Raw genomic sequence first — 24,381 nt, forward strand, 5'->3', positions numbered from 1 at the left:
ATTGCTAAGCATATAGGTGTCAAATTGTGAAAAAAAGGTTCATCCAATTTAAAATGCCTTGATATATCAGTCAAGTGCTTCACTTTTAAAACAAGCAAATGTCTTTCATGTTAGTTATGCGTTGATTACAATATCTCTTATAATGTATAGTAAAAGTATTGTTGATATAAGTTTGTAAAACTTGTGAAATAAGCCAGAGATAGATAGTATAGGTCCTGCTCTTTCATAGCTCTATTGAAAAATCTTTAAAAAAAAATAATTCTGTAATTGTTGTTGATGTTTTGCGAAATCTTGATGATTAAGGAGGAAGGAATGAGCTAAGTTAACGAAGTGCACAAGCTCTTCTTTATCACCAAGATTTTACTATAAAAACAAACTGATTAAGATAATAAGGTGTTTTTAGCAGGCAGGAAATAAATTCTGATGTCATGTCAGTTAAGTTGTAAAACTGTAGTTCTTAACGATTTAGCGTTATACTTATTTAAGGCTATATTTTGTTTTCATTGGAGGGAAAAGTAGGTTATAAACAAAGTTCAGTGCCTGAACAAATATTATTTTTAAGACATATGAGAGACAAATTATGTCTGCAAAATGCAAGACTGTTTTCAAATATGCCACTGTGTGTACCAAAGACATTTTTTATATATATTTTTTTCATCTGGATTTGGCCAAGGTTGGTTTAAAATGTTTTTCTTATAGTTAAAGTTGTTATTGCATGAGTATGATAAATTTCAGACTGCTTACGGCTATCTGCGGAAGTCTGATGGATTTTTAGCCCCTGAGGTAGGTCTATATTTGGGCAATTCACTTAATAAAGCCATCATGGCGCTGACTTAACTGTTCATGTTCAAGAAAAATGATTTACAGTTTCCCCAACAATTAAAAACTTTCACATTACATCGTGCCAACAAAATCTATTTACAGTTCCCCCCTCAGTTTAAAACATGTGTAACATTATGCCATCAAAATTGGTTTATAGTTTCACAACTCTCCATCACATTGTGTCACCGAAAATGGTTTATGATTTCCCCTACAGTTCAAAACTCTCACAGAATGTTGTGCCACCATAAATGGTTTATAATTTCATCTACTGTTCAAGACTGTAACACCATGCCACCGTAAATGGTTTATAATTTCACCTACTGTTCAAGACTGTAACACCATGCCACCATAAATGGTTTATAATTTCATCTACTGTTCAAGACTGTATCACCGTGCCACCATAAATGGTTTATAATTTCACCTACTGTTCAAGACTGTAACACCATGCCACCATAAATGGTTTATAATTTCACCTGTTCAAGACTGTAACACCGTGCCACCGTAAATGGTTTATAATTTCACCTGTTCAAGACTGTAACACCATGCCACCGTAAATGATTTATAATTTCATCTACTGTTCAAGACTGTAACACCGTGCGACCATAAATGATTTATAATTTCATCTACTGTTCAAGACTGTAACACCGTGCGACCATAAATGATTTATAATTTCATCTACTGTTCAAGACTGTAACACCGTGCCACCATAAATGGTTTATAATTTCATCTACTGTTCAAGACTGTATCACCGTGCCACCATAAATGGTTTATAATTTCATCTACTGTTCAAGACTGTAACACCGTGCCACCGTAAATGGTTTATAAATTCATCTACTGTTCAAGACTGTAACACCGTGCCACTGTAAATGGTTTATAATTTCACCTACTGTTCAAGACTGTAACACCGTGCCACCATAAATGGTTTATAATTTCACCTACTGTTCAAGACTGTAACACCGTGCCACCATAAATGGTTTATAATTTCATCTACTGTTCAAGACTGTAACACCGTGCCACCATAAATGGTTTATAATTTCATCTACTGTTCAAGACTGTAACACCGTGCCACCGTAAATGGTTTATAATTTCATCTACTGTTCAAGACTGTAACACCATGCCACCATAAATGGTTTATAGTATCCCCCCTCAGTTCAAGACCCTCACTTAACATTATCATGCCAACAAGACTGGTTAATATTATGTTGCAAGAAATTGTTGTAAAATACATGGTTTAAACTCAAAAGTCTCATTCTGCACACTGTTAATAGTTAATACCCTTAAAAAAGGACTAAAATGATTCTGTAGAGTGAGGTTCGTCACTCTTGACCTAAAAAGATATATTAAATCTTATGTGGAGAACTTGAACAAGGTGCAGGTGGGAATCCCCAGCAGGGGCACGTTAAAAAGGAATCTAGCACTGGCTGCCTTTTTATCAGGAGTCCTAGAACAGTATGCATAGATTCCTAGCAATGCAGTTCATACTGATGAAAATCTCCATAAATTATCCGTAAATAAAAAATCTCTCTTGGGATCCTTGATAAAATGGCCACTAGTTTTCTACGCAGGCAGCTCACTCAAGCTTGATTTGTAAAAGCTTGTACCTGTCTTTTCAAGCTTAACTTAATCATGTTCCTAAATGAAGAACTTCATGAACCCAAAATGAGATTTGCATGATAAGATTATATCACTTACATGTTTCCATTACAAACCTTTTTAATTACTGCTGAATAGAACATGCCATGGCTAAAAGAGGTTTTGTAGAAGGATTTTGTGTAAAAGTCATTGTATTTCTGTTGAGAAATACTTCATATCGACGAGGCATTCATTTTTTCTCTGTCATTTCAGCGTCATGGATCTCGTTTCCATAGTGACCTGGAAAATGCGATGAGTCTTACCACAATCGCAAGCTCCCCACATGACCAGGATCATCTTCAACATTTTGAGCACCAGCCTGGCTCGAATGTAGCTAAAACTGTTGATCGTTTCTATAGTAACGGTAGTCCAATTCATGAATTTGAGAGTACAAATCGTGACAGTGTGGGTGTGTCTGATGTCATAGCAACCAAAACTGGGCCAGTCAAGCTGTTAGGCGACCTTGATGATGAGGATATGGAAGTGTTCCAATTCACAGAGGAGCTTGATTTGGAACAGATTGAAAACGATTGAAATAATTTACATTGCAAATAAACATGGACCTTGTTCATCACTAGTGGGTAGCGTACTCATGCTACGGACATTATAGTGGCAATACTTATGTAATGTTTTAGTGTACATATAATGCACCTATCAATGTTTACCCTGATGGGGTGGATGGGGTGTGTGTTCATACAGGGAACTTGAGACAGCTGGTGATTCTTGACACACTGGACCAGGCCTCAATATCACAGAAATACTGAAGTCAAACCTCAATCTCAATTTCAACTCATTTTCCCTGAAACATAAAAAATTATTAAAATTGTGGAAGTTTTTACTCTTTTTAATAGCGCAATTCCTCTCATAGACTATGTTGATTAAAAGTTTTCAAAGAAACTTTATTCTACAGTCAAAAATGCATTTTGAGTACAACTTATTGTTTAAAGTAAAGACTGAAATACATTTTTGCACTAGAATTAGCTTTCTTTTAAATAATGACTAAAGGTTTTTATCAACACATTTTTTGAAAAAGAGTTAAAACATACAAGATTTTGAATCATGCCATGCTTTCATGTGTTACAAAGACTTGAGAAATGACTTGAGTATTTTCATAATATTGGGGCCAGGTGAAATTGTCACCCTGTAAAATAGACGAGGGTGAATATGTTTACGCCTGGCAGACTTACATACTGAGGGATTTTGACAAATAATCCTGCTCCAGTGTTGCTATTTAGACAACAAAATTTTGCAGTTTTTCTAAATCTCCTGTATGTGCCCAAAGGCCACCCAATGGGGCAAAATATTAATATGTGCATATTTTTTTGTCGCACAATGCCATTTTAGTACGCCTCTGAAGCATTTAGAGATGGTCAGACAAATCATAGCGACTGCACTACATGTAGTTAAATCAAAATTGATCATGTAACGTTAGGCATCAGCTTGAATTGTATGGCATTTAGATATTTTTCTTATCACATATAACATTAATGTGACATTTTACATGTAAGATTCAATAGTTATTTTAGTTTGTCATGGAGACTTTGTATCATAAATTTAATTGTTATAATGATACATGATTAGAAAGGCAAAACTGTTAAAATTCTTTCTTAGAAAGTTAGGTTAATGAACTTACTGAAGCAACTTGAAAGTAAACATTGAAAAAGTTATGGGCATTTTAAAGAAATCATGCATTATTTGAAGCTGTTTTATTGGAAAACATGTTTTGAAAAGTTTGTTCATTAGCTTACCACTGTTAGGTGTATTTTTTAGTTAATGTTGAATTTCAGCTGTAAAATGCCTTAATTTAGCTTTTCACATCACCAACACAAGTTTTAAGGGCTGTTGTATTGTAGGAAAAAGTATATATTTATTTGAATTGTTTCGCTTACTATATAATAAGGGCAGACATATTTGATTTTATACATACAAGTGATATATCATTGTGATCTTTACTGATAATATCTTTATTTTGTTTTTAGCTTGTCTGTTTTTGGAAGAAAAATAATTCAGACATTGTCATAGCCTTGGTGTTGTTGTTGTCATTATCGTTGCCGTTCTATGCGGTTGGCATCATCATTGTTGTTGTAGTTAAATGAAGTGCAAAATATTAAACCTTCGCCATAAATCAAACTTTGATCAAAATATTCAAATAAATCATGTTTCTTAAGGACCATAGGCACATGAATAGGGTGACCAGAAACTCTGCAGTGGGGGGGGGGGGTAAGCCTGTTAACGATGAATTTTTACAAGCATGTTTAAATTGAACTGCAGATTTTACATGTATGCGAAACTACACATAACCAATACAAGCAGATATCGTGTTTTGCTACCGCTCTTGTCACTTCCAAACTTGCCGAGTAGCTGGTGATAAAAATGTTACCATTTTCCAATAGATTGAATTAGGACTCTGAAATAGGACTTCCAATACTTTAAAGCGGAATTTCTGTCTTTTTTTTATCAAAATGCAGTGGTTTAGATTATAACATGTTAAAATGTGTTTGATAGATTTTGTGCACATTAGAAGTGCTGATAAGATGTGTTGTTTATGAAAATGTTACATCATTGTAATGAACCCAGTGATAATTTTGTTGTGATATAGAGTTATGTTTACGAAGTTATTAACACTGGCTTAATGGCAATTACTGAAGGTGGTTTTAGTTTCAAGAGCATTTTATTTTTCTTATACATGTATTCAGGAGTCCATCACACTTTTTTGCAAAAACTGTACTTATCCTTCCGGGCATAAATGCTCTGATAGACCAGCAGGGAGAGGGAAAGGCTATTTGTTGGGTATTTGTTAACCAATGCTTTTCACTGAAAGCATCATATTGGCCGCCATTTTGTTTTCCGTCACACCTGCTGTCATATTTTATATAAACAAATGCCTTATTGTACTTGGGTAGGTTACACAAAACTAAAAATTTTTTTTTTTTTTTTTTTCCTTTGTTCATTTAATTAATCAGATGAGGAGAAATAACTACACTCTTGAACATGTGTATGTCTATTTGGTCAAATACGGTATTGTGTATATAATGTATCCAGATTATGTATTAATGAAAGCTTTTTATATCATAATGGTGTCACCATTACAAAACCAAGGCTATATGGTCAAAGCTTCTCAAATTTAACCCCCCCACACACACAAGATTGCATATTTATTGCAATCTTACAAGGTCTCTACTAATAGTCCTATTCCATACGTTCTAGAAACTATTTTTTTTAAATAATTAACTAATAATTTACAATATTTATTGATTTAAAGGATAATAAAGATAATTTGTATATTTATTTTTTTATTTTTTTAACCTTTTGTTAACATTTATTATATTCTTGTTTTTAAATTGTTATAGTTTTGAGGAGGGAAAAAAGCAGTTTTTTACAATGGGCATGTTCTTATTATGAAATATGAATACATGTTCACGTGGTACATTTAAAATGTATACCAATAAAAAGGGACATAGCGTTTTTTCCCTTGCTTGAAATTCAGACCTAGATTCATAAAGTTGTTAGTTGATCTTCGTGTTAAAGTGTTCATTTGCATATCTTTTATGTTTAATGGACATTGGAAGTTTAAGTTAAAACCAGTCTTTGTTTTATCATTATTGCCATACTTATTCTACTATATGCTATTAAATGGAGTGTTCTATATACATATTATTCACCAGTCTGTATGTATTAAAAAATTGTCAGATAAAAACCATTTTTAGCTCCGTTTTTTTTTCCCGAAAAAAAGTCTAAGTTACTGTCGTAGCTTTCAAAGCTAGCATGGTGTGAATGAGTTATACAAATAAAACTTGGTACACAAGTACGTTGCCAGAGAAAATAAACATGTATAGCAAAGCCCATAACTCAGGCTTGAATGATTGCTTATTTATGCCCCTTGCTCGACTTTAAAAATAACAAGTGGCGAGCGTTGGCGTTAAATTTATGAAAAAACAATGTAATGTTATTCAATGATGAAATGACAAAATGAATTGTGGTTAGATTGTGTTTCTTCATTTACATATTTGCAGAGTTGGATGTGTATATTTACATGAACTGTGTATTTTTCCATGTTGTCTTTGTACTGATATTAAACCTTGCCAAGACTTCTTGTGTCCATTGTTTTTGAAAATCATTTCTTACCGTACGTCTCACTGACTTTTTGGTGAGCACATCTTCAAGGTACATCAACTCCCTTTGACTCTCAGTTGTTTGATAGAAGAGTTAAAAGATATTTATTTGAATGAAATACTAAACTGAAATCCATATACAGTTGAAACCTGTTGGCTTGATATCCCAGGAACGGGCCAAAATCTTTGCGGAGCCACGGGAATATTGAGCCAAGCAGGAATGCTTACAAAGAGAAAAACAAAATTGGTTCTTCGAGCCAACTAGGAAATCAAGCCTGGCGATGTTGAGCCAACCATTTTTGACTGTACCATACAAACCATGCAGGGTATGATTGTCATAATGTAGGATATATGTGTTCTACAATTCATAGTCATGAAATAAACAAATTAATTCATTGGGATTGATATCCCACCGTATGAGGTAAAGTAGATGGCATGGAAATGACGCATTAGTGAGATATTCCGACCGTAACATGCAATATCGCTGCAAAGTGATGGACTCCAATGAACATTGGATATGAGATATGAGTTTGTAAGAAATATAGAATGTATCATTCAGATTTGACCTAGTAACCTAGATTTTGACACCAAGTTACCAACTTTCAAACTGATTTGACCAGAAATATTGCAAAAATGTAGCCTTTGTTTTTCTTCATAATCTAAAACAATCCATACCTAGATATTGTTCCAGACAAAAACAAATCATAAGATTTGACCTAGTGACCTTATTTTTTACACCACATGACCTAGTTTCAAATTAATCTAAGCGTTCGTAAAGAAAAACATTCAGATAAAGTTTTATAAATATTGGATCAACTAGAGATTGCTTTTTTGAAAAAGCGCATGTCTCCCCCATTGTGTGGTCGTAGGTGAGAAATAATCAATGATGGATCCCAAAATCAATAGGGGCCATCAACTAGTCATGACTAACTGGCATACCAAGTATGAAGTTCCTGGGTGTAAACGTTCTTGAGTTATTGAGCAGAAACCGGTTCTTCACCTCAAGGTCAGTGACCTTGACCTTTGACCAACTGATTGCAAAATCAACTAGACATCATGACCAACCTCACTTCAAAGTTTGGTGAACCTAGATCAAAGCATTCTCCTGATATTGCATGGAAATATTTTTTTACATTAGAGGTCACAGCGACGTTGACCTTTGACCTTGTGACCCCCCAAAATATAGGAGTTTTCTAAACCTCATGATCAACCTCCCTACCAAGTTTGGTGAACCTAGGTCAAACCATTTTCAAGATATTGAGCGGAAATGTTTTTTACATTGGGGGTCGCCGCGACCTTGACCTTTGACCTAGTGACCCCAAAAACAATAGGGATATTCTACACCTCATGACCAACCTCCCTACCAAGTTTGGTGAACCTAGGTCAAACCGTTCTCAAGATTTTGAGCAGAAATGTTTTTATATTGGGGGTCGCCGCGACCTTGACCTTTGACCTAGTGACCCCAAAAACAATAGGGATCCTCTACACCTCACGACCAACCTCCCTACCAAGTTTGGTGAACCTAGGTCAAACCATTCTCAAGATATTGAGCGGAAATGTTTTTTACATTGGGGGTCGCCGCGACCTTGACCTTTGACCTAGTGACCCCAAAAACAATAGGGATCCTCTACACCTCACGACCAACCTCCCTACCAAGTTTGGTGAACCTAGGTCAAACCATTCTCAAGATATTGAGCGGAAATGTTTTTTACATTGGGGGTCGCCGCGACCTTGACCTTTGACCTAGTGACCCCAAAAACAATAGGGATCCTCTACACCTCACGACCAACCTCCCTACCAAGTTTGGTGAACCTAGGTCAAACCATTCTCAAGATATTGAGCGGAAATGTTTTTTACATTGGGGGTCGCCGCGACCTTGACCTTTGACCTAGTGACCCCAAAAACATTAGGGATCTTCTACACCTCATGACCAACCTCCCTACCAAGATTGGTGAACCTAGGTCAAACCATTGTCAAGATATTGAGCGGAAATGTTTTTTACATTGGGGGTCGCCGCGACCTTGACCTTTGACCTAGTGACCCCAAAAACAATAGGGATCTTCTACACCTCATGACCAACCTCCCTACCAAGTTTGGTGATCCTAGGTCATGCGGTTTTCCAGTTATCGATCGGAAACGAAGTGTGACGTACGGACGGACTGACGGACTGACGGACTACCGGACTGACGGACAGGGCAAAAACAATATGTCTCCCCCAGAGAGGGGGAGACATAAATATAATATCTCGAGTGTTCCAAAGATTTTTCTAAGGTTTGACCTAGTGACCTAGTTTTTGACCTTTCTGTGGCTCACATTAACAAGCGGTCGAGATTTTAATAAGTTGACATTCTGACCAAGTAAGAACATCATCTGACCAATTCTGATAAAGAAAATTGTAAAATGGACAGACGGACTGACAGAATGACGGGCAACCTTCAATTCAGTGGGGGATAATAATGCTATATCTTATGCCATCTTTTGCAATGATGTATGACCTTGAATCAACATAGTTGAAACTTGCTCACTCACAAGGACAAGTAGATCTACTATAAAAAAATAACGGTTTAACCTCTGAGTGAATTTCTTTTCAAGCAACACAGGAACAGAATACCATGTTTTTAATTTATTCTCTATGATGGAGGGTTATGAAAACAACATGTGACATAGACTATTTCATAAAAATAATTTATGGCAGAAAATAACGTATTTGTGTACACAGTACATAATTCTATCCATTATTCATCACTTGAAAGCTTAATAAGGTACTAAGAAGAGTATATCAACAGGAACCTGTTTTCACGAATACCCCGAATATCTGTTTTCACGAATACCCCAAATATCAAGTTTACAGATGGTATCTGGGCTCGTATTACAAAGCTCAGATAACGAAATGATAAATTTGTTGTAAAAATGCTAGTATAGGAACAACGATAGTACAAAATTGCTACGCCTGTAACAAATAACCTATTTTACAATCAAGCGCATACTTTATGTCAAAATAAGTTATATTATAGATATTATGAAACATATAGAATATCGTTTTCTGAGTCTCAAATGATAGTGCATATGGGCTCAGTTAATCCAAGAACCAGTTATAGTTACAAAAGTCATCATCAATTTTTCTCTAATAAGGGACTTAAAATTCTTTCAGAAATTGGGGCCCATGGTACCAACCAAGTACATGTCTTCAAAGGGGCATCAGCCAATGAATTAAGCTTTATTCACCATGCTTGGTACATTAGACATCCAAAAATCTTAAAACTAATTGTTAAGAATTTTTATTACAAAAAAAGTGAAGGTGTAAAAAAATATTTGCTTTGAATAAAGTCATGATTAAAGAATCACTATTAAAATCAGTTCTTAAAATTACAAACATTTTAGTGTCTTCCACTAATCAAAATTTAATACAGAAACTAGCAGCATACAGATTACACAGAAGCACCATATTATACCAAGGGAAATAACCTCAGTTAAAATATAGGAAAGAAGTATGTAAACACGACACTCTTACCATCTTGGAAACAAAGCAAATACAATCCTGTTGAATAAACTGGTTGGTCCCTTAATCACAGTATACATTTGCTTTCAACATGGCTAGCTACATGATTGTATTGGCACCAATGAACTAATCTAGTTTACAGCTATTCCACTTTAATCACACTTACAATTTGCCATTATCTGTTCACCAATGAAATCGCTGTATTGCATTTGGAATTTGAATGACAACTTAAACAAACAAATAATAATTTCTGTATTCAACTTTGTCACATACAGCGACGACACATTACATGAACTGAATTTCAAATTCTATTATAGACAACCATTTCATTTATTTTGTTACTAGTAAACCAAAAATACACTACTTTAAAAAAAAATCAACTACAACACAGTTTATCGTAAGAAATGTACCTATAATGCAGACCCCAGAAAAGTTTTTCAATTTGTCACTTAAAATAAACTCTGAACAATGAATCAATGGGCTGATTGTTCAGAACTTTGTTAAAGTTAACAACATTGTTAACAGCATCATTGTTAACTTTTACAGGTGAAATATTTTATGATGTTATGATGTATTTAAGTAAAACAGGCATAGCTGAATCAGTTTTCTTGCATACCAGACGTGTGTTTAGACGTGTGTTTCCGGTCATGTGACCAGTGCTGGAAAAAACCTGTCTTACACACCCATGTAAGATGAGTCACGCGCAACAACACGCCAATTCTTATTTCTTTAATCTTATGGTTTATAAAAAGAAAATTACGCCATTTCAATAAAGCGCAATCAAATAAATAAGTATGCAAGACTTTCAATTAAAATTGAAACTAAATAATTGTAATAGCTTGATTTTTAGAGGAACTATTTGATGTCAATAGTGATTAAGAAATTACTGCTCTTTAAAACATCAGTCAACAATGTCACTCGTGCTTTTTGATGAAATGTACAAAAGAACCTTTCCTGTCAATTTTTTCACAAATTGATAATTTTAGATATGCAAGAAAAAATATAAATCATGTTTTTCTGGTCCGTATAAAAAAATCCGACCCTCAGACACGCTGCAAGCCTCGTTACCCTAGGGTTGGATATTTCTATCCGTACAGGAAACACAGGATAGATACTTATTGCCTCAATATTGGTGAAACATTCTGCAAATCACATGTGTGGCCATAAAACTTTCAGATGTTTAAAGATTTGAAACAATGTTCCAAACAATCGGCCCAATGTGTACATATCTGTAATAATAATTACACATACAAATTAAAAATCATAATAATTTACAATTCACATAAAAATGCTCAAAATCAGATCAGACACAAAAATAATACAATTCTTAACTTTAAGTACCGGTATGGAAAATGAATAATGACCAATTCTAAAATAAATAATTACAGAGACTACATAGTGATTAATCACATAGACCTTTTCTTTAAAAGAAATGTTATCCTTAAAAAAATAATATATTATTGACTTTAAATTTGTTACATTAAAAACAATGGCCATCTTGTCAAGGAGCGTAATGTACGACTGATTTCTCAAATGCCCAATTCTTGGTTGTATTGTGATTTTTTTTTTAAAACAATTAGTTTTGCTGGAAAAGTTAAACTAGCTTTATTTCCATGTTAAGACTATCAATTTCCGACAACTTGACATTACAATATTTTTCATGTGCTCTTTGATAAAATGGCCCTTATCATTTAAGACAAGTATATTGGCGAAATAACTACATGTTAATATGTCATGAGAAAATTTCATAGCACTGATACATCGAATTCCACAGCAAAGCATATTGCACATTTGGAAAATGATAATTTTGGAAATGTACATAATTGCAAAAGATAACCAATCTAAGCCAGACAAAAATAATGTTGGGATTCTAATTACACAACCAACCCTACGTTCATATCCCAAGTGCAGACATCAGTCATCAAAATTAGTCTTTGGGATGAACAAGCCCGAATTCATACACTTCTGCTTGGCATTATGTTTTTTAACAAACCCTGCTGTAAAAAAACAGAATTTGAGCAAGCCCGGAAAGCACTTTACTAGTGCAGGGCTTGACCACTGAGACCCATTTTAATTTTTTATTTTTAAATTTAAGCCGTGTGTACTATTATTTGAACAAGGTGATACAGTTTACCTCTGTTCTTGTTACTTTTTTGGCAACACTAATGTCAGAATATGTATGTATTTAAACAATACAACAACTAAATACTTCGTACACAATGAAATAATTTTCGAAGATAAAATGTTTGCCCTATCTACCCAGCCTACCACAACATTATTTTGTTCAGCCTAATAACTTTTGAGGGAAAGTATTTCAGTTATAAAATGTTTTCAGGTTAACATGTTATCTTTACATAAAAGTTTAATTTAATCATTCCAAAGGCCTGAAAAATCACACAAATATGCTTTAAAGTTTTAAGAAGACTATCCTTAAAGACAACAAACATTTCCAATCACAGAAAGACAATAGTCAATTGGACATCAAAATTATGTCAGGTTGAAGAATCGGCCGGAAATCTGGCCGGGCGTCCAAGCCTGTAGTCACAATCGTTGTGCCATCAGCACGGAATACTGTCAACTTTGTACCCCTTCCAGTATTACTAGAGTATCACACAGCAGGAGTTTGTCTTTCTAGCCTGTAAAATATGGAGAAAGAATCACTATAAAACTCAGAGATTGTAAAATTATTTGTTGCTTTAAGTGCAGCAATATAGCTGATAGTGAAACGCTTTTTAAGAATGTAGATTTATGTAACACAGTTGAATACAATCAGCTGAAAAAGCTGCATATTTAAAAGTATCAGTACCAGAAAAATTGTTCTGATTGATAATTAATTGGTTTAAGATCTATTTATCAGGCTGCAAAATAAACATTGGTCTGGATATGTGCCATCAATTAAATACATCAATACACACGGGCAGGCTCTCCAGCAGTGTCCCATAGAAAACGGAATAAAATTCAGGAATTGTGTACATCAGTTAAAAAATCATTTTACAATGATTTTCTATGTTGACAAACATTATTTAATCAACCCTGTCAATGCAACTTAAAACATGACAGACAGTTTCAAGTTATTGAAAAGTTTATAGCATCCAGCCATGTCAGTTCAGCATTGTTTTAATTGACTAACATCCGCCGCTTCAGACTCGTGAGGTAATCCGTAAACAAAATCAACCAGTTAAGATGAATAACTGATCTATCAATCTGCATTTATTACAAATAAAGTAAGAATAATAGGGTTTTTTTATTATAAAAAAGGAACAAAAAAATGGGAGGAAAAATTATGAATGCTGGTGAACCTGTATTGGTGTTTTTTTTACAACATGACAAATAAATTATGCATGGCTATCCTTAAAACCTCTTGTGTATGCAGTACTGTTTTGACCAAAAATCATCAGCAGGTTGGTGGGTGACAAATTATTTTTTCTTGCTCCAGAGGTTATAAAACTTTTCAGTCACATCATTTTTAATAAGTCTGACTGCAAGCAATCAAGCTTTAAGTAGTTAGCCTTGCATGAAAAATTAGATCAGGAGTAAAAACTGAACTTGTAAAACTTAAACAGTACTTGACAACAAATTTCACATCACAATGATAAAAGCCTACATTTATGTATACACATTATAGAAACAAGATCTGGTGTTGTATTTTAGGTAAAATAGGCATGGTTGAAGTTTTTTGTACGATGACAATACCAAGTCTATTGCAAACGCTGACGATATTTGGATAACTGCTCTCATTTCAAATATAACATAACAAAGTAAAATGAACAACTGTCACAAAATCATGCATCTTAATTTTAGGACACCAAGGTTGGTGATAAGTGGTTGAACAGTCAGTCAAATTTGGAGACTGGACACAGTTTTTTGCCAATTCAAGGATCATAACTCTGGAGTGATGGAGGTGACATAGCTGGTTATCAAACCTGACCAGAACTTGTTGAATACATAATTGCCATTAACATTCTGACCAAATTTGGAGATGAATGGACAAAGGCTTCTAAAGAAATTGATCAGACAAGACCAATTTTTGGTAATTTCTATAATAAAAGGGAGATGACTCTCAAAAGACTAAAGCAGTATGGCAGGTTATCACACTTGTCCAAGATATTATGCCCATACACATTCTGACCCAATTTGGTGATGATTGGACAAAGGATTCTAAAGCTATTGATCAGACAACATACTGGACAACGATTGCCCATATAACCACAATACTCACTGTCTTATAGAATGTTTTACATACATTACCCATATAACCACAATACCCACTGTCTTATAGAATGTTTTACATACATTACCCATATAACCACAATACTCACTGTCTTATAGAATGTTTTACATACATTACCCATATAACCACAATACTCACTGTCTTATAAAATGTTTTAACCACAATACTCACTGTCTTATAGAATGTTTTACATACATTACCCATATAACCACAATACTCACTGTCTTATAGAATGTTTTACATACATTACCCATATAACCACAATACTCACTGTCTTATAGAATGTTTTACATACATTACCCATATAACCACAATACTCACTGTCTTATAGAATGTTTTACATACATTACCCATATAACCACAATACTCACTGTCTTATAGAATGTTTTACATACATTACCCATATAACCACAATACTCACTGTCTTATAGAATGTTTTACATACATTACCCATATAACCACAATACTCACTGTCTTATAGAATGTTTTACATACATTGCCCATTTAACCACAATACTCACTGTCTTATAGAATGTTTTACATACATTGCCCATTTAACCACAATACTCACTGTCTTATAGAATGTTTTACATACATTACCCATATAACCACAATACTCACTGTCTTATAGAATGTTTTAACCACAATACTCACTGTCTTATAGAATGTTTTACATACATTACCCATATAACCACAATACCCACTGTCTTATAGAATGTTTTACATACATTACCCATATAACCACAATACTCACTGTCTTATAGAATGTTTTACATACATTACCCATATAACCACAATACTCACTGTCTTATAGAATGTTTTACATACATTACCCATATAACCACAATACTCACTGTCTTATAGAATGTTTTACATACATTACCCATATAACCACAATACTCACTGTCTTATAGAATGTTTTACATACATTACCCATATAACCACAATACTCACTGTCTTATAGAATGTTTTACATACATTGCCCATTTAACCACAATACTCACTGTCTTATAGAATGTTTTACATACATTGCCCATTTAACCACAATACTCACTGTCTTATAGAATGTTTTACATACATTACCCATATAACCACAATACTCACTGTCTTATAGAATGTTTTACATACATTACCCATATAACCACAATACCCACTGTCTTATAGAATGTTTTACATACATTACCCATATAACCACAATACTCACTGTCTTATAGAATGTTTTACATACATTACCCATATAACCATAATACTCACTGTCTTATAGAATGTTTTACATACATTACCCATGTAACCACAATACTCACTGTCTTATAGAATGTTTTACATACATTGCCCATGTAACCACAATACTCACTGTCTTATAGAATGTTTTAACCACAATACTCACTGTCTTATAGAATGTTTTAACCACAATACTCACTGTCTTATAGAATGTTTTACATACATTACCCATATAACCACAATACTCACTGTCTTATAGAATGTTTTACATACATTACCCATATAACCACAATACTCACTGTCTTATAGAATGTTTTACATACACTACCCATATAACCACAATACTCACTGTCTTATAGAATGTTTTACATACATTACCCATATAACCACAATACTCACTGTCTTATAGAATGTTTTACATACATTACCCATATAACCACAATACTCACTGTCTTATAGAATGTTTTACATACATTACCCATATAACCACAATACTCACTGTCTTATAGAATGTTTTACATACATTACCCATATAACCACAATACCCATTGTCTTATAGAATGTTTTACATACATTACCCATATAACCACAATACTCACTGTCTTATAGAATGTTTTACATACATTACCCATATAACCACAATACTCACTGTCTTATAGAATGTTTTAACCACAATACTCACTGTCTTATAGAATGTTTTAACCACAATACTCACTGTCTTATAGAATGTTTTACATACATTACCCATGTAACCACAATACTCACTGTCTTATAGAATGTTTTACATACATTGCCCATATAACCACAATACTCACTGTCTTATAGAATGTTTTACATACATTACCCATATAACCACAATACTCACTGTCTTATAGAATGTTTTACATACATTACCCATATAACCACAATACTCACTGTCTTATAGAATGTTTTAACCACAATACTCACTGTCTTATAGAATGTTTTACATACATTACCCATATAACCACAATACTCACTGTCTTATAGAATGTTTTACATACATTACCCATATAACCACAATACTCACTGTCTTATAGAATGTTTTACATACATTACCCATGTAACCACAATACTCACTGTCTTATAGAATGTTTTACATACATTACCCATATAACCACAATACTCACTGTCTTATAGAATGTTTTACATACATTACCCATATAACCACAATACTCACTGTCTTATAGAATGGTTTACATACATTACCCATATAACCACAATACTCACTGTCTTATAGAATGGTTTACATACATTACCCATATAACCACAATACTCACTGTCTTATAGAATGTTTTACATACATTACCCATATAACCACAATACTCACTGTCTTATAGAATGTTTTACATACATTACCCATATAACCACAATACTCACTGTCTTATAGAATGTTTTACATACATTACCCATATAACCACAATACTCACTGTCTTATAGAATGTTTTACATACATTACCCATATAACCACAATACTCACTGTCTTATAGAATGTTTTACATACATTACCCATGTAACCACAATACTCACTCTCTTATAGAATGTTTTAACCACAATACTCACTGTCTTATAGAATGTTTTACTCTGTAAGCTGAGACCTTCAGATTTTTCTACCAGATCGTCGATTTTCTCCCCACGTTCTAAAACTGCCTCGATGGTATTATGCTAGAAAAGTCACAACATTGGTACACAAAGAAAGAAAATAATTTGATAAGGATAAACAATAAAAAAAGTTATTCCAAAATGCAAAATTATCTGAAACACACACTTATATATGAAATGTATTCAGACCTAATTAAATCAGATATGCATTAAAAAACAAACCAATAACCAGCATTACGAACCCTTTTGAGTATTTTGATTCAGAAACCAAATTGTAAAATTTGTTTCAAACCAGCCTTTAACATAATAGGCTGAAAACCAAATACTGAATATACTTACAAGACTCAGACCTTGATTTGCAATTTCAGTAAGAACTGATTGGAAAGTTTTATGGATATTTAAGTGTATATGTTTCATTGCATAAGTTCAGTGTTTTATGTTGATTGAAGTTATTTTGCATTTTGGTACAGTTCATGCATAAGGTAACACAGAAAAGAACAAAAACACTAAGGCAAGTATAACGCAACACAGTTATACAAGTTGCTACATCTTTACTTACAGTTTTATAGAACATTTTACTAGTATCACTTAATTCAGTGGATCTACAAACTAGTTCATCCACCTTTTCACCTCTTTCTAAAAGGGCTTCCATCGTACTATGCTGACAATGAAGGTAAAATAGCAATAATATTTTAGATAATTAGTATACCGGTATCACTTTAAATAGGTTTTCATTATTATAGGTTATAGAAAAAAAGGTAAACTGACAAATTTCATAATCAATAATCAAATCGAAAGACAACCACAATCAATCTTTGCATGAGAAATAATCATAAGTGTATTTTCATATTAAATATTGGTATTAAAATAACATTTATGTTTAAAAATTTAACCAACATTTTTATTTGTACATTCATAGCAAAATTTTGAATACACTACCGTATATATATTATGACTCAAGGACTGACATTTGTGTTTGTTTATGTTTGATAAGATTCTATTATTGATGAACATAATTGATTATTGCCAATACTGTCATAACTGATCACTGATTATTTGACTATATTTGATAATCATGCCATCACTTAGATGGATTCCTTCTTAAGTTTTGAAGACTTGCAAGCTATCCATAAACATGAAACCTGAATAGCTCATGAAATTGAAATTTGTCAAGAAGAAATATAGTTTCAACTATCAGAAATACTTTTAAAGCATTATCTCCTGAGTCAAGAACAGAGCCATATATATCAGGGTGATTGCCAACAATTGTTTGTTATTGTTTCAGTCAAACAAGATACATATCTCAACAACTATTAAAGCCAGAGCTATGGGCCTTGCTTAACAAGTATACTAAGTTTCATTTGAATAACTTGAGATTTTTTAAGTTATGGCGAAGGTTCAATCTTTTGCAAGACGCCAACAACGACACCAATGCTATGACAATACCTCAACTTTTCTCACTGTAAATGAGATGAGATGAGCTAAAAATATACTCTTGGCAGAATAATTATAACCATATTCAGCGGAGCATTCTTACCAGAATAATTTTAGTTTCGTCGAGGTCGGCGTTAATTTTCGTCATAGCATCTGCCTCACGAGGATTCTGTAAAAAAAACAGGAAACTTATTAATTACAACATCATACAGATTATTTGAAAAATACCCAGCCCCCTAAGTGCAATCCAGTTCAATGGATTATGCAACTACTAATGCCTACATTAAGGAAGTGCTGTCATTAACTTCAATATATCAGCCTCCATGATGGTTGATGTCAAGTGTGGAGGAGTGATGCAGAGGAAGGGACATAGGTCTTGCACCCGACATGTTGTATGTATGTTCAGAACACATTGTGTAAAATAATTTTATAATATCTCCATGCTTGACAGCCTGTGCAATGTTCACATATTTTTATCACTGAACATTGCATTGAACTTTGTACCAATTCATAAATATTTAAAAAAAATATTACTACATTAAAATTCTGCAAACTTTCTGAACAACCACTGTATTACAAAAAAAATACTTCTCATCTGATTTTTAAAATGTCCTGCTCCCATTTTTTTAAACTAATTTCAATAAATTCTCATTATAAAGGTTATATAAAGCAACACATCACCTGGTACTTTTGTAACATCTGTTCTAGCTCTGGAAACTTGATTTCACTGAAAACAAACAGATGAAAATGAGGCTGAAACACATTTTATCACAGACATAATATGAACAGTTATTTGGGGCTTCCATATAAATCTGAAAGTATATTACTTACTAAAATAGGCCAAAACCTTCAATATAAACAAATACTATAATGAGTGAGGGCAGCCTTAAGTGGTAAAGTTAAAGTAGGTGTCTGCCTCTCAACCAAGAGGTTAAGGGTTCGATCCCCACCAGTGGTACTTGCTCATGGCCTCTTAAAGAGGACACAGTATTGTACAGTACTTTTAAATCATACAAAAATAAAATGGGTTCACTAGGCATCCAAAATTCACAAAAATTGTACATCTTATACAAAATGGCAGGTGCTTCAATCTCGATATCAGCAATACAGATTAAAGGATAAGGGGTAGTATATTCATGTAATCGATTTACTACTTAAAGTTTGCTGAAATTAACTCAATGTTATTTTTCAGAGCATTTAAACGGTTCTTTCATAAGAGTATTATTTGGAAAGTGACAACCCTCCTTCTTTCACCACATAAAACATATCTGGACCAACTAAGTCGACACCTCGCTTAAGTGAACTGGCATACAATACAATATGCTGAAGGTACGCCCCTGGATACATGTATGTACAAAGTTATTGGACACATGTTGGTACATGTACCATTCTAGAGCTGTATCAATACTCACTCTTCCTTTGCAATGGACCAATGCTTCTTATCCACCTTGGCCTCAAACTCCTCTATAACCTTGTTAAGGAGTGTGTGGGCGACACGTTGCGGGTACTCATGGTCTGCTATCACAACTGCACCAACGTTATTACTGTTCACATACACATGACAGATGTACTCTGAAAAATGGAACATTTAAACATGTTAAGACTAAGAATAGATTGGCCATTTTATTTTGGTCACACCTATTCAATAACAGCAAGGTCATGCTTCAACATGAAGCAGTATCATTTGAAGATGAAGCAGTATCATTTAATTATAATACCATTGTGGCAGTATCGGTCAGGGTAAGAGTTTTTTTTATATACTATTCTATTATTTAATTTGTAGATAATAAGGTCTCCAAGATCAAGTTCACCCTTGCCAAATACATTTGAACCTTTCAAACAATAAAACAAAATGAGTCATGGAGACCTTCATATAAATCATATCTGATAGTAAACATTAAAAAAATATCCCTGACCAAGGTGATACTGCCAGCTATGAGTCTAATATGAGTAAGGTTAAGCCAACGCTAAAACCCTCTGTTTTTACTCAGGGCTTCCGATAAATGAAGTTTGGAAGTATACCTACAAATGTGCCAAAACTTCCAAAACTGAGTCCTTGGAAGTACAAAAACTTCCACTACTTTGGAGAAAACTTCCAAAGGCTTGGAAGTTCAGAATATCAAACCCTGGCGTCAATGTTACTTGATGGACACATTTTCAATAAGTCATGAAATAAAATGAAATCTTTAGATACAATTTTGTGATGTTTGCAAGTCATTTTTACAAATTATTTAATCTACATGTAATTGGACAATAGTGAGAAAAAAAATCTTAGAGCTTGAGAGGCATAAACTTCCATTTCGGGGGAAACTTCCAATATTGATATCAAATAAGTGAATACTTCCAGTTTATACCACAACCTTTTTCAATAGAAATTATATACATACATGCTATAAACTGACAGCATCAAAAAACAAACCTTGCTCTTTAACAGATGATCTGGAAGCTGTCATTGTTCTTTCTACTATGATTTTACTAGAGAAGTTCATGAATTCCTTAACACTGAAATGAACAATATAAATAATGTTATCAATGCACAGGAACAATTTGTATGTTTTGCTTGTTTTATGTTTTTTAAAAAGAGGATGTAACAAAAAATCAGATGTAGTTTACAAAAGGTTATCAGTAAATTGAGTTTTAAATTATTCTTTTAATAAAAAATTGAGTAATTTATTGTCCATAAGTTAAAACATAAATCAAACGTTCTGACAAAGGAAATCATCCCTTTCTACATCAAATAAAAAGCAATATATTTTTCATAGGTTAAAAATCAATGAATGCACACATGTACTTATTTACTTCAAATTAAGAAGAATTTATTATTTAACTTAATGTTAAAGAGGGCCTAAAAAGCAAATGACAACCCTCGTCCTTTCAGAATTCTTTTACAGTCAATAAGGGGGAATAACTCATAATTATTAAGCAAGAGTTATGGGCCTTGCTATAAATTTGGGTACTGTCTCTGGAGACATGTGTATCCAGTTTAATTTGAATATTTTGAACAGTTTTAGAGTTATGGCCAAGGTTATAGTTTTTCCCAATGACGATGAAAAGAACAACACCAAGGCTAAGACACTGTGCCACAACTTTTTTCTCGAAAATCAGGGAAGCTGAAAAAGATGAGAAAACTATTTCTAGAATCATGTTAAATGACTTACCTGCTTCTCTGAAAGAAGCTGAATCCAGCGAGTTCATGTGCCGACACTAAACGGGTGGCCTTACTGTCCCCAACCTTGTACAACACTGACAGGGCATAGAGCTTCATTGTGGACGATTATAATATTACCAATGTATCTGAAACAATAGAAGAAGAAATATTCAGAAAGAAGGTAGGACTTCATTCGCAAAGGGGTTTAACAACTGTATGAGTGATTTTTTTCTGACTGACATGGGGCCATTTTGGCTAAAATATATGGTACCATTTCCAATGCTAAAATATATACATTTTTCACAAATGTGAAAATAAAACACCCAAACCTTATGTATTGAAAAAACAGATATACAAAAAAATGGACCCATAAATCCAGGAAGATTTGTATTTTTAAAGAGATAAACTTTTCTATATTCTTTTCTGTCTTTTTTAAGGCATTTTTGTTTTATTTCAAGGCAAGATTGGAATTAAGGCACTTATAAACTGGTATTTTATGTCCTGTTGTCTTGAGGCTGACATCAACATGTTTGAAGCAGCATCATGCATGTATTAGAAATTTGATGACTGCAAGCCTAACTTACTTCAGCATGATGGGAGTTTTGAAACTGGCCTACACTGCTGAAGCATGAATGAAGTTGGCGCAAAATTTGAAAATTAAAACTTTTGGAAGCACTTCATGAAAAAAGCAGTTTTCTTACTATTGTAATTTACTTCTTAAATATTGTATCAAGCGCTGTTAAGAAAAAATAATATTTGGAGAAAGTCTGGCATGGCTTATGCTAGTCACAACTTGAGTAACACATCAACTTTTTTATCAAGAATTAAAATAAACATGGCAGGAAAAATGGGCCTGGTGTGGGCTCCATCCCATGACTGCCAGAACACTAGCATGGCACTCTAACCAACTGAGCTTACACATTGTCTGGTTCTTACCCAGGCACTGTTGCCTTTTACTTCTTACACCAGAATAGTTAGCCACAATAATGCGTGTTTAGGGAACTTTTTTTAACATTTGGATATTCATTTCATTCCCTAAACGCCATAAAGCGACTGATTCATACCAATGTAAAATATATCCTTCAACTGTAACTCCACAAAACTTAACACTTCATTGATAAATAAAAACACAAATTTACACATTAATTGTTTTTAGCCTATACCTTTCTCTTATTAGACTTATGTGTTTCATGAATTAAGATCGACATCTGTCAACAAAGCATCACCATTTTAGCACTATCAAGCAGGCGCCCGTTATCTTTCAGTTATCATTATACTTAGCGCTGGGATCTGTCATTCATGGCTATGAAAACAACAAGTGGTATATGGACGCGTAGGGATATGGACGCGTAGAGTCGCCAAATAAAAAATTGTCATAGACTCTGAAGCGGCTGTTTATATGGACAACAGAATAGTAAACCTTGGAGAAAAGTGAGCCATGTGTGGGACTTGAGACCACAACTACTCAACACCAACATTGTGCTTAAACCAACTTAGCTAAGCGGCTGATTAGTTCTTACCCACATACTACAGGTTATATACTTGAGTTGACAGCTAAAGATTGTTTTATAAACAAAATTACTACTACTTTAAAACAAGTATATAGTGGCTTAATATCCAATTCAAAGATTATTTCATTCAACAAAAGTGTACATTTGGAATTTATGCAAGGTGCATGTGTTATCTTTTAAATAAACTGTTTACCTGCTGAAATTTTGTTTATTTTGGTTACCCCGCCCACTTTTCTGTAACAGATGCGGTACACAAAACGTTAAAAAAACAAAATACACTGATATCTGGTACCGAGGTTTTCAAAAAATAGTTAGATATATAGAATTCAGACGTCTTTGCTTTGTCGTAAAACCAAACTCTTACGAGTAATCTTCTATTTTTACAAATGTTTAATTTTTCTGACTCAGTCGGAAGTGCCAGATTGGAACTTTTATGACTATGCCTCATAGTCGACGGTTACAGTCAACTAGATATTTTCGCTATTTTGCCATGCGCTACAGTGCTAGTCATCTTGGCTAATGCGATTTAAATGCATAACTTTTCACGGCCGACTAAGGGTTATGACTTTGAGGATGGGGGAGTTACATTTGCTACCCTGAACACACTCTCACCGAAATGGGATGGGAGGGGACGGGACGGGGTGTAATTCGGTGCCTCGAATTACTGCCGGTATTGTTGACTTTACAATTAAATGCATTCGATTTATTACTTAGGGGGAATATTTTTTACAAATAAATAAGCTAATGGCATTCGTGAGAATATGATGAATTCCATACAGTCGCTATATATTAATGTTAAATCAAGCATAAACATTCAGATTTAGTTGAGTGAGACATTTTCATACTCTATATTATGTTATCGACACAATCCGGCCGTTGATACTGTTACCAATGACACTGTGCAAATGACTTCGAACTGACAATCAAACCATAAATGGCAATTCAATTGGAAAGCGAGAATCAACATTCGAAAAATATAGGTTTAGTTTAATCTTCAAACGAATTTGAACAGTCAGGAAATGAATGTCGAGCTGGCTCAACAAACGTCATTCGGAATTGAACCTTTGAACTGTAACATATACATGTGTTTGCTATTAAGATGATATATTCATAGTTTGGCCTTGAATCGACCCTCGGCATCCTGAGCATCC

The 24,381-nt window shown here is 33.7% G+C and overlaps 2 protein-coding genes across 5 annotated transcripts in view; one reads left to right on the plus strand and one right to left on the minus strand.

Moving 5' to 3' along the window:
- Positions 1 to 6,545, plus strand: part of LOC128211531 (protein FAM53A-like) — a 36,013-nt gene extending 29,468 nt beyond the window's left edge. For all 4 annotated transcript variants that reach the window (XM_052916431.1, XM_052916430.1, XM_052916432.1 and 1 more), the window contains exons 6-7: positions 736 to 783; positions 2,668 to 6,545. In XM_052916431.1, the coding sequence (XP_052772391.1) occupies positions 736 to 783; positions 2,668 to 2,988 (369 nt within the window). In that variant the 3' untranslated portion in view covers positions 2,989 to 6,545. The remainder of the gene's footprint in view (positions 1 to 735; positions 784 to 2,667) is intronic.
- A 2,631-nt stretch (positions 6,546 to 9,176) lies between these two features.
- On the minus strand, positions 9,177 to 23,653 carry LOC128211709 (synaptobrevin homolog YKT6-like). Its single transcript, XM_052916728.1, has 8 exons — positions 23,424 to 23,653; positions 21,730 to 21,865; positions 20,991 to 21,073; positions 19,984 to 20,143; positions 19,253 to 19,298; positions 18,675 to 18,740; positions 17,099 to 17,200; positions 9,177 to 12,701 (listed from the first exon to the last, which is right to left on the minus strand). Exons 2-8 carry the CDS (start codon positions 21,834 to 21,836, stop codon positions 12,666 to 12,668), a joined length of 600 nt encoding a protein of 199 aa, XP_052772688.1. The 5' UTR covers positions 21,837 to 21,865; positions 23,424 to 23,653; the 3' UTR covers positions 9,177 to 12,665.
- Between the last annotated feature and the right edge of the window lie 728 nt (positions 23,654 to 24,381).

The sequence above is a fragment of the Mya arenaria genome, chromosome 12 (genome assembly GCF_026914265.1).
Source record: "Mya arenaria isolate MELC-2E11 chromosome 12, ASM2691426v1".
Classification (NCBI taxonomy): domain Eukaryota; kingdom Metazoa; phylum Mollusca; class Bivalvia; order Myida; family Myidae; genus Mya; species Mya arenaria.

Excerpts from the sequence above, each read along its gene's own strand:
- LOC128211709 (XM_052916728.1), bottom strand. The coding sequence starts at position 21,836 with ATGAAGCTCTATGCCCTGTCAGTGTTGTACAAGGTTGGGGACAGTAAG. Across the intron at positions 20,144-20,990 it reads ATCATCTGTTAAAGAGCAAG|AGTACATCTGTCATGTGTAT; the intron begins GTTTGTTTTTTG and ends TCCATTTTTCAG. Across the intron at positions 12,702-17,098 it reads GTAAAACATTCTATAAGACA|GCTAGAAAGACAAACTCCTG; the intron begins GTGAGTATTGTG and ends CATATTTTACAG.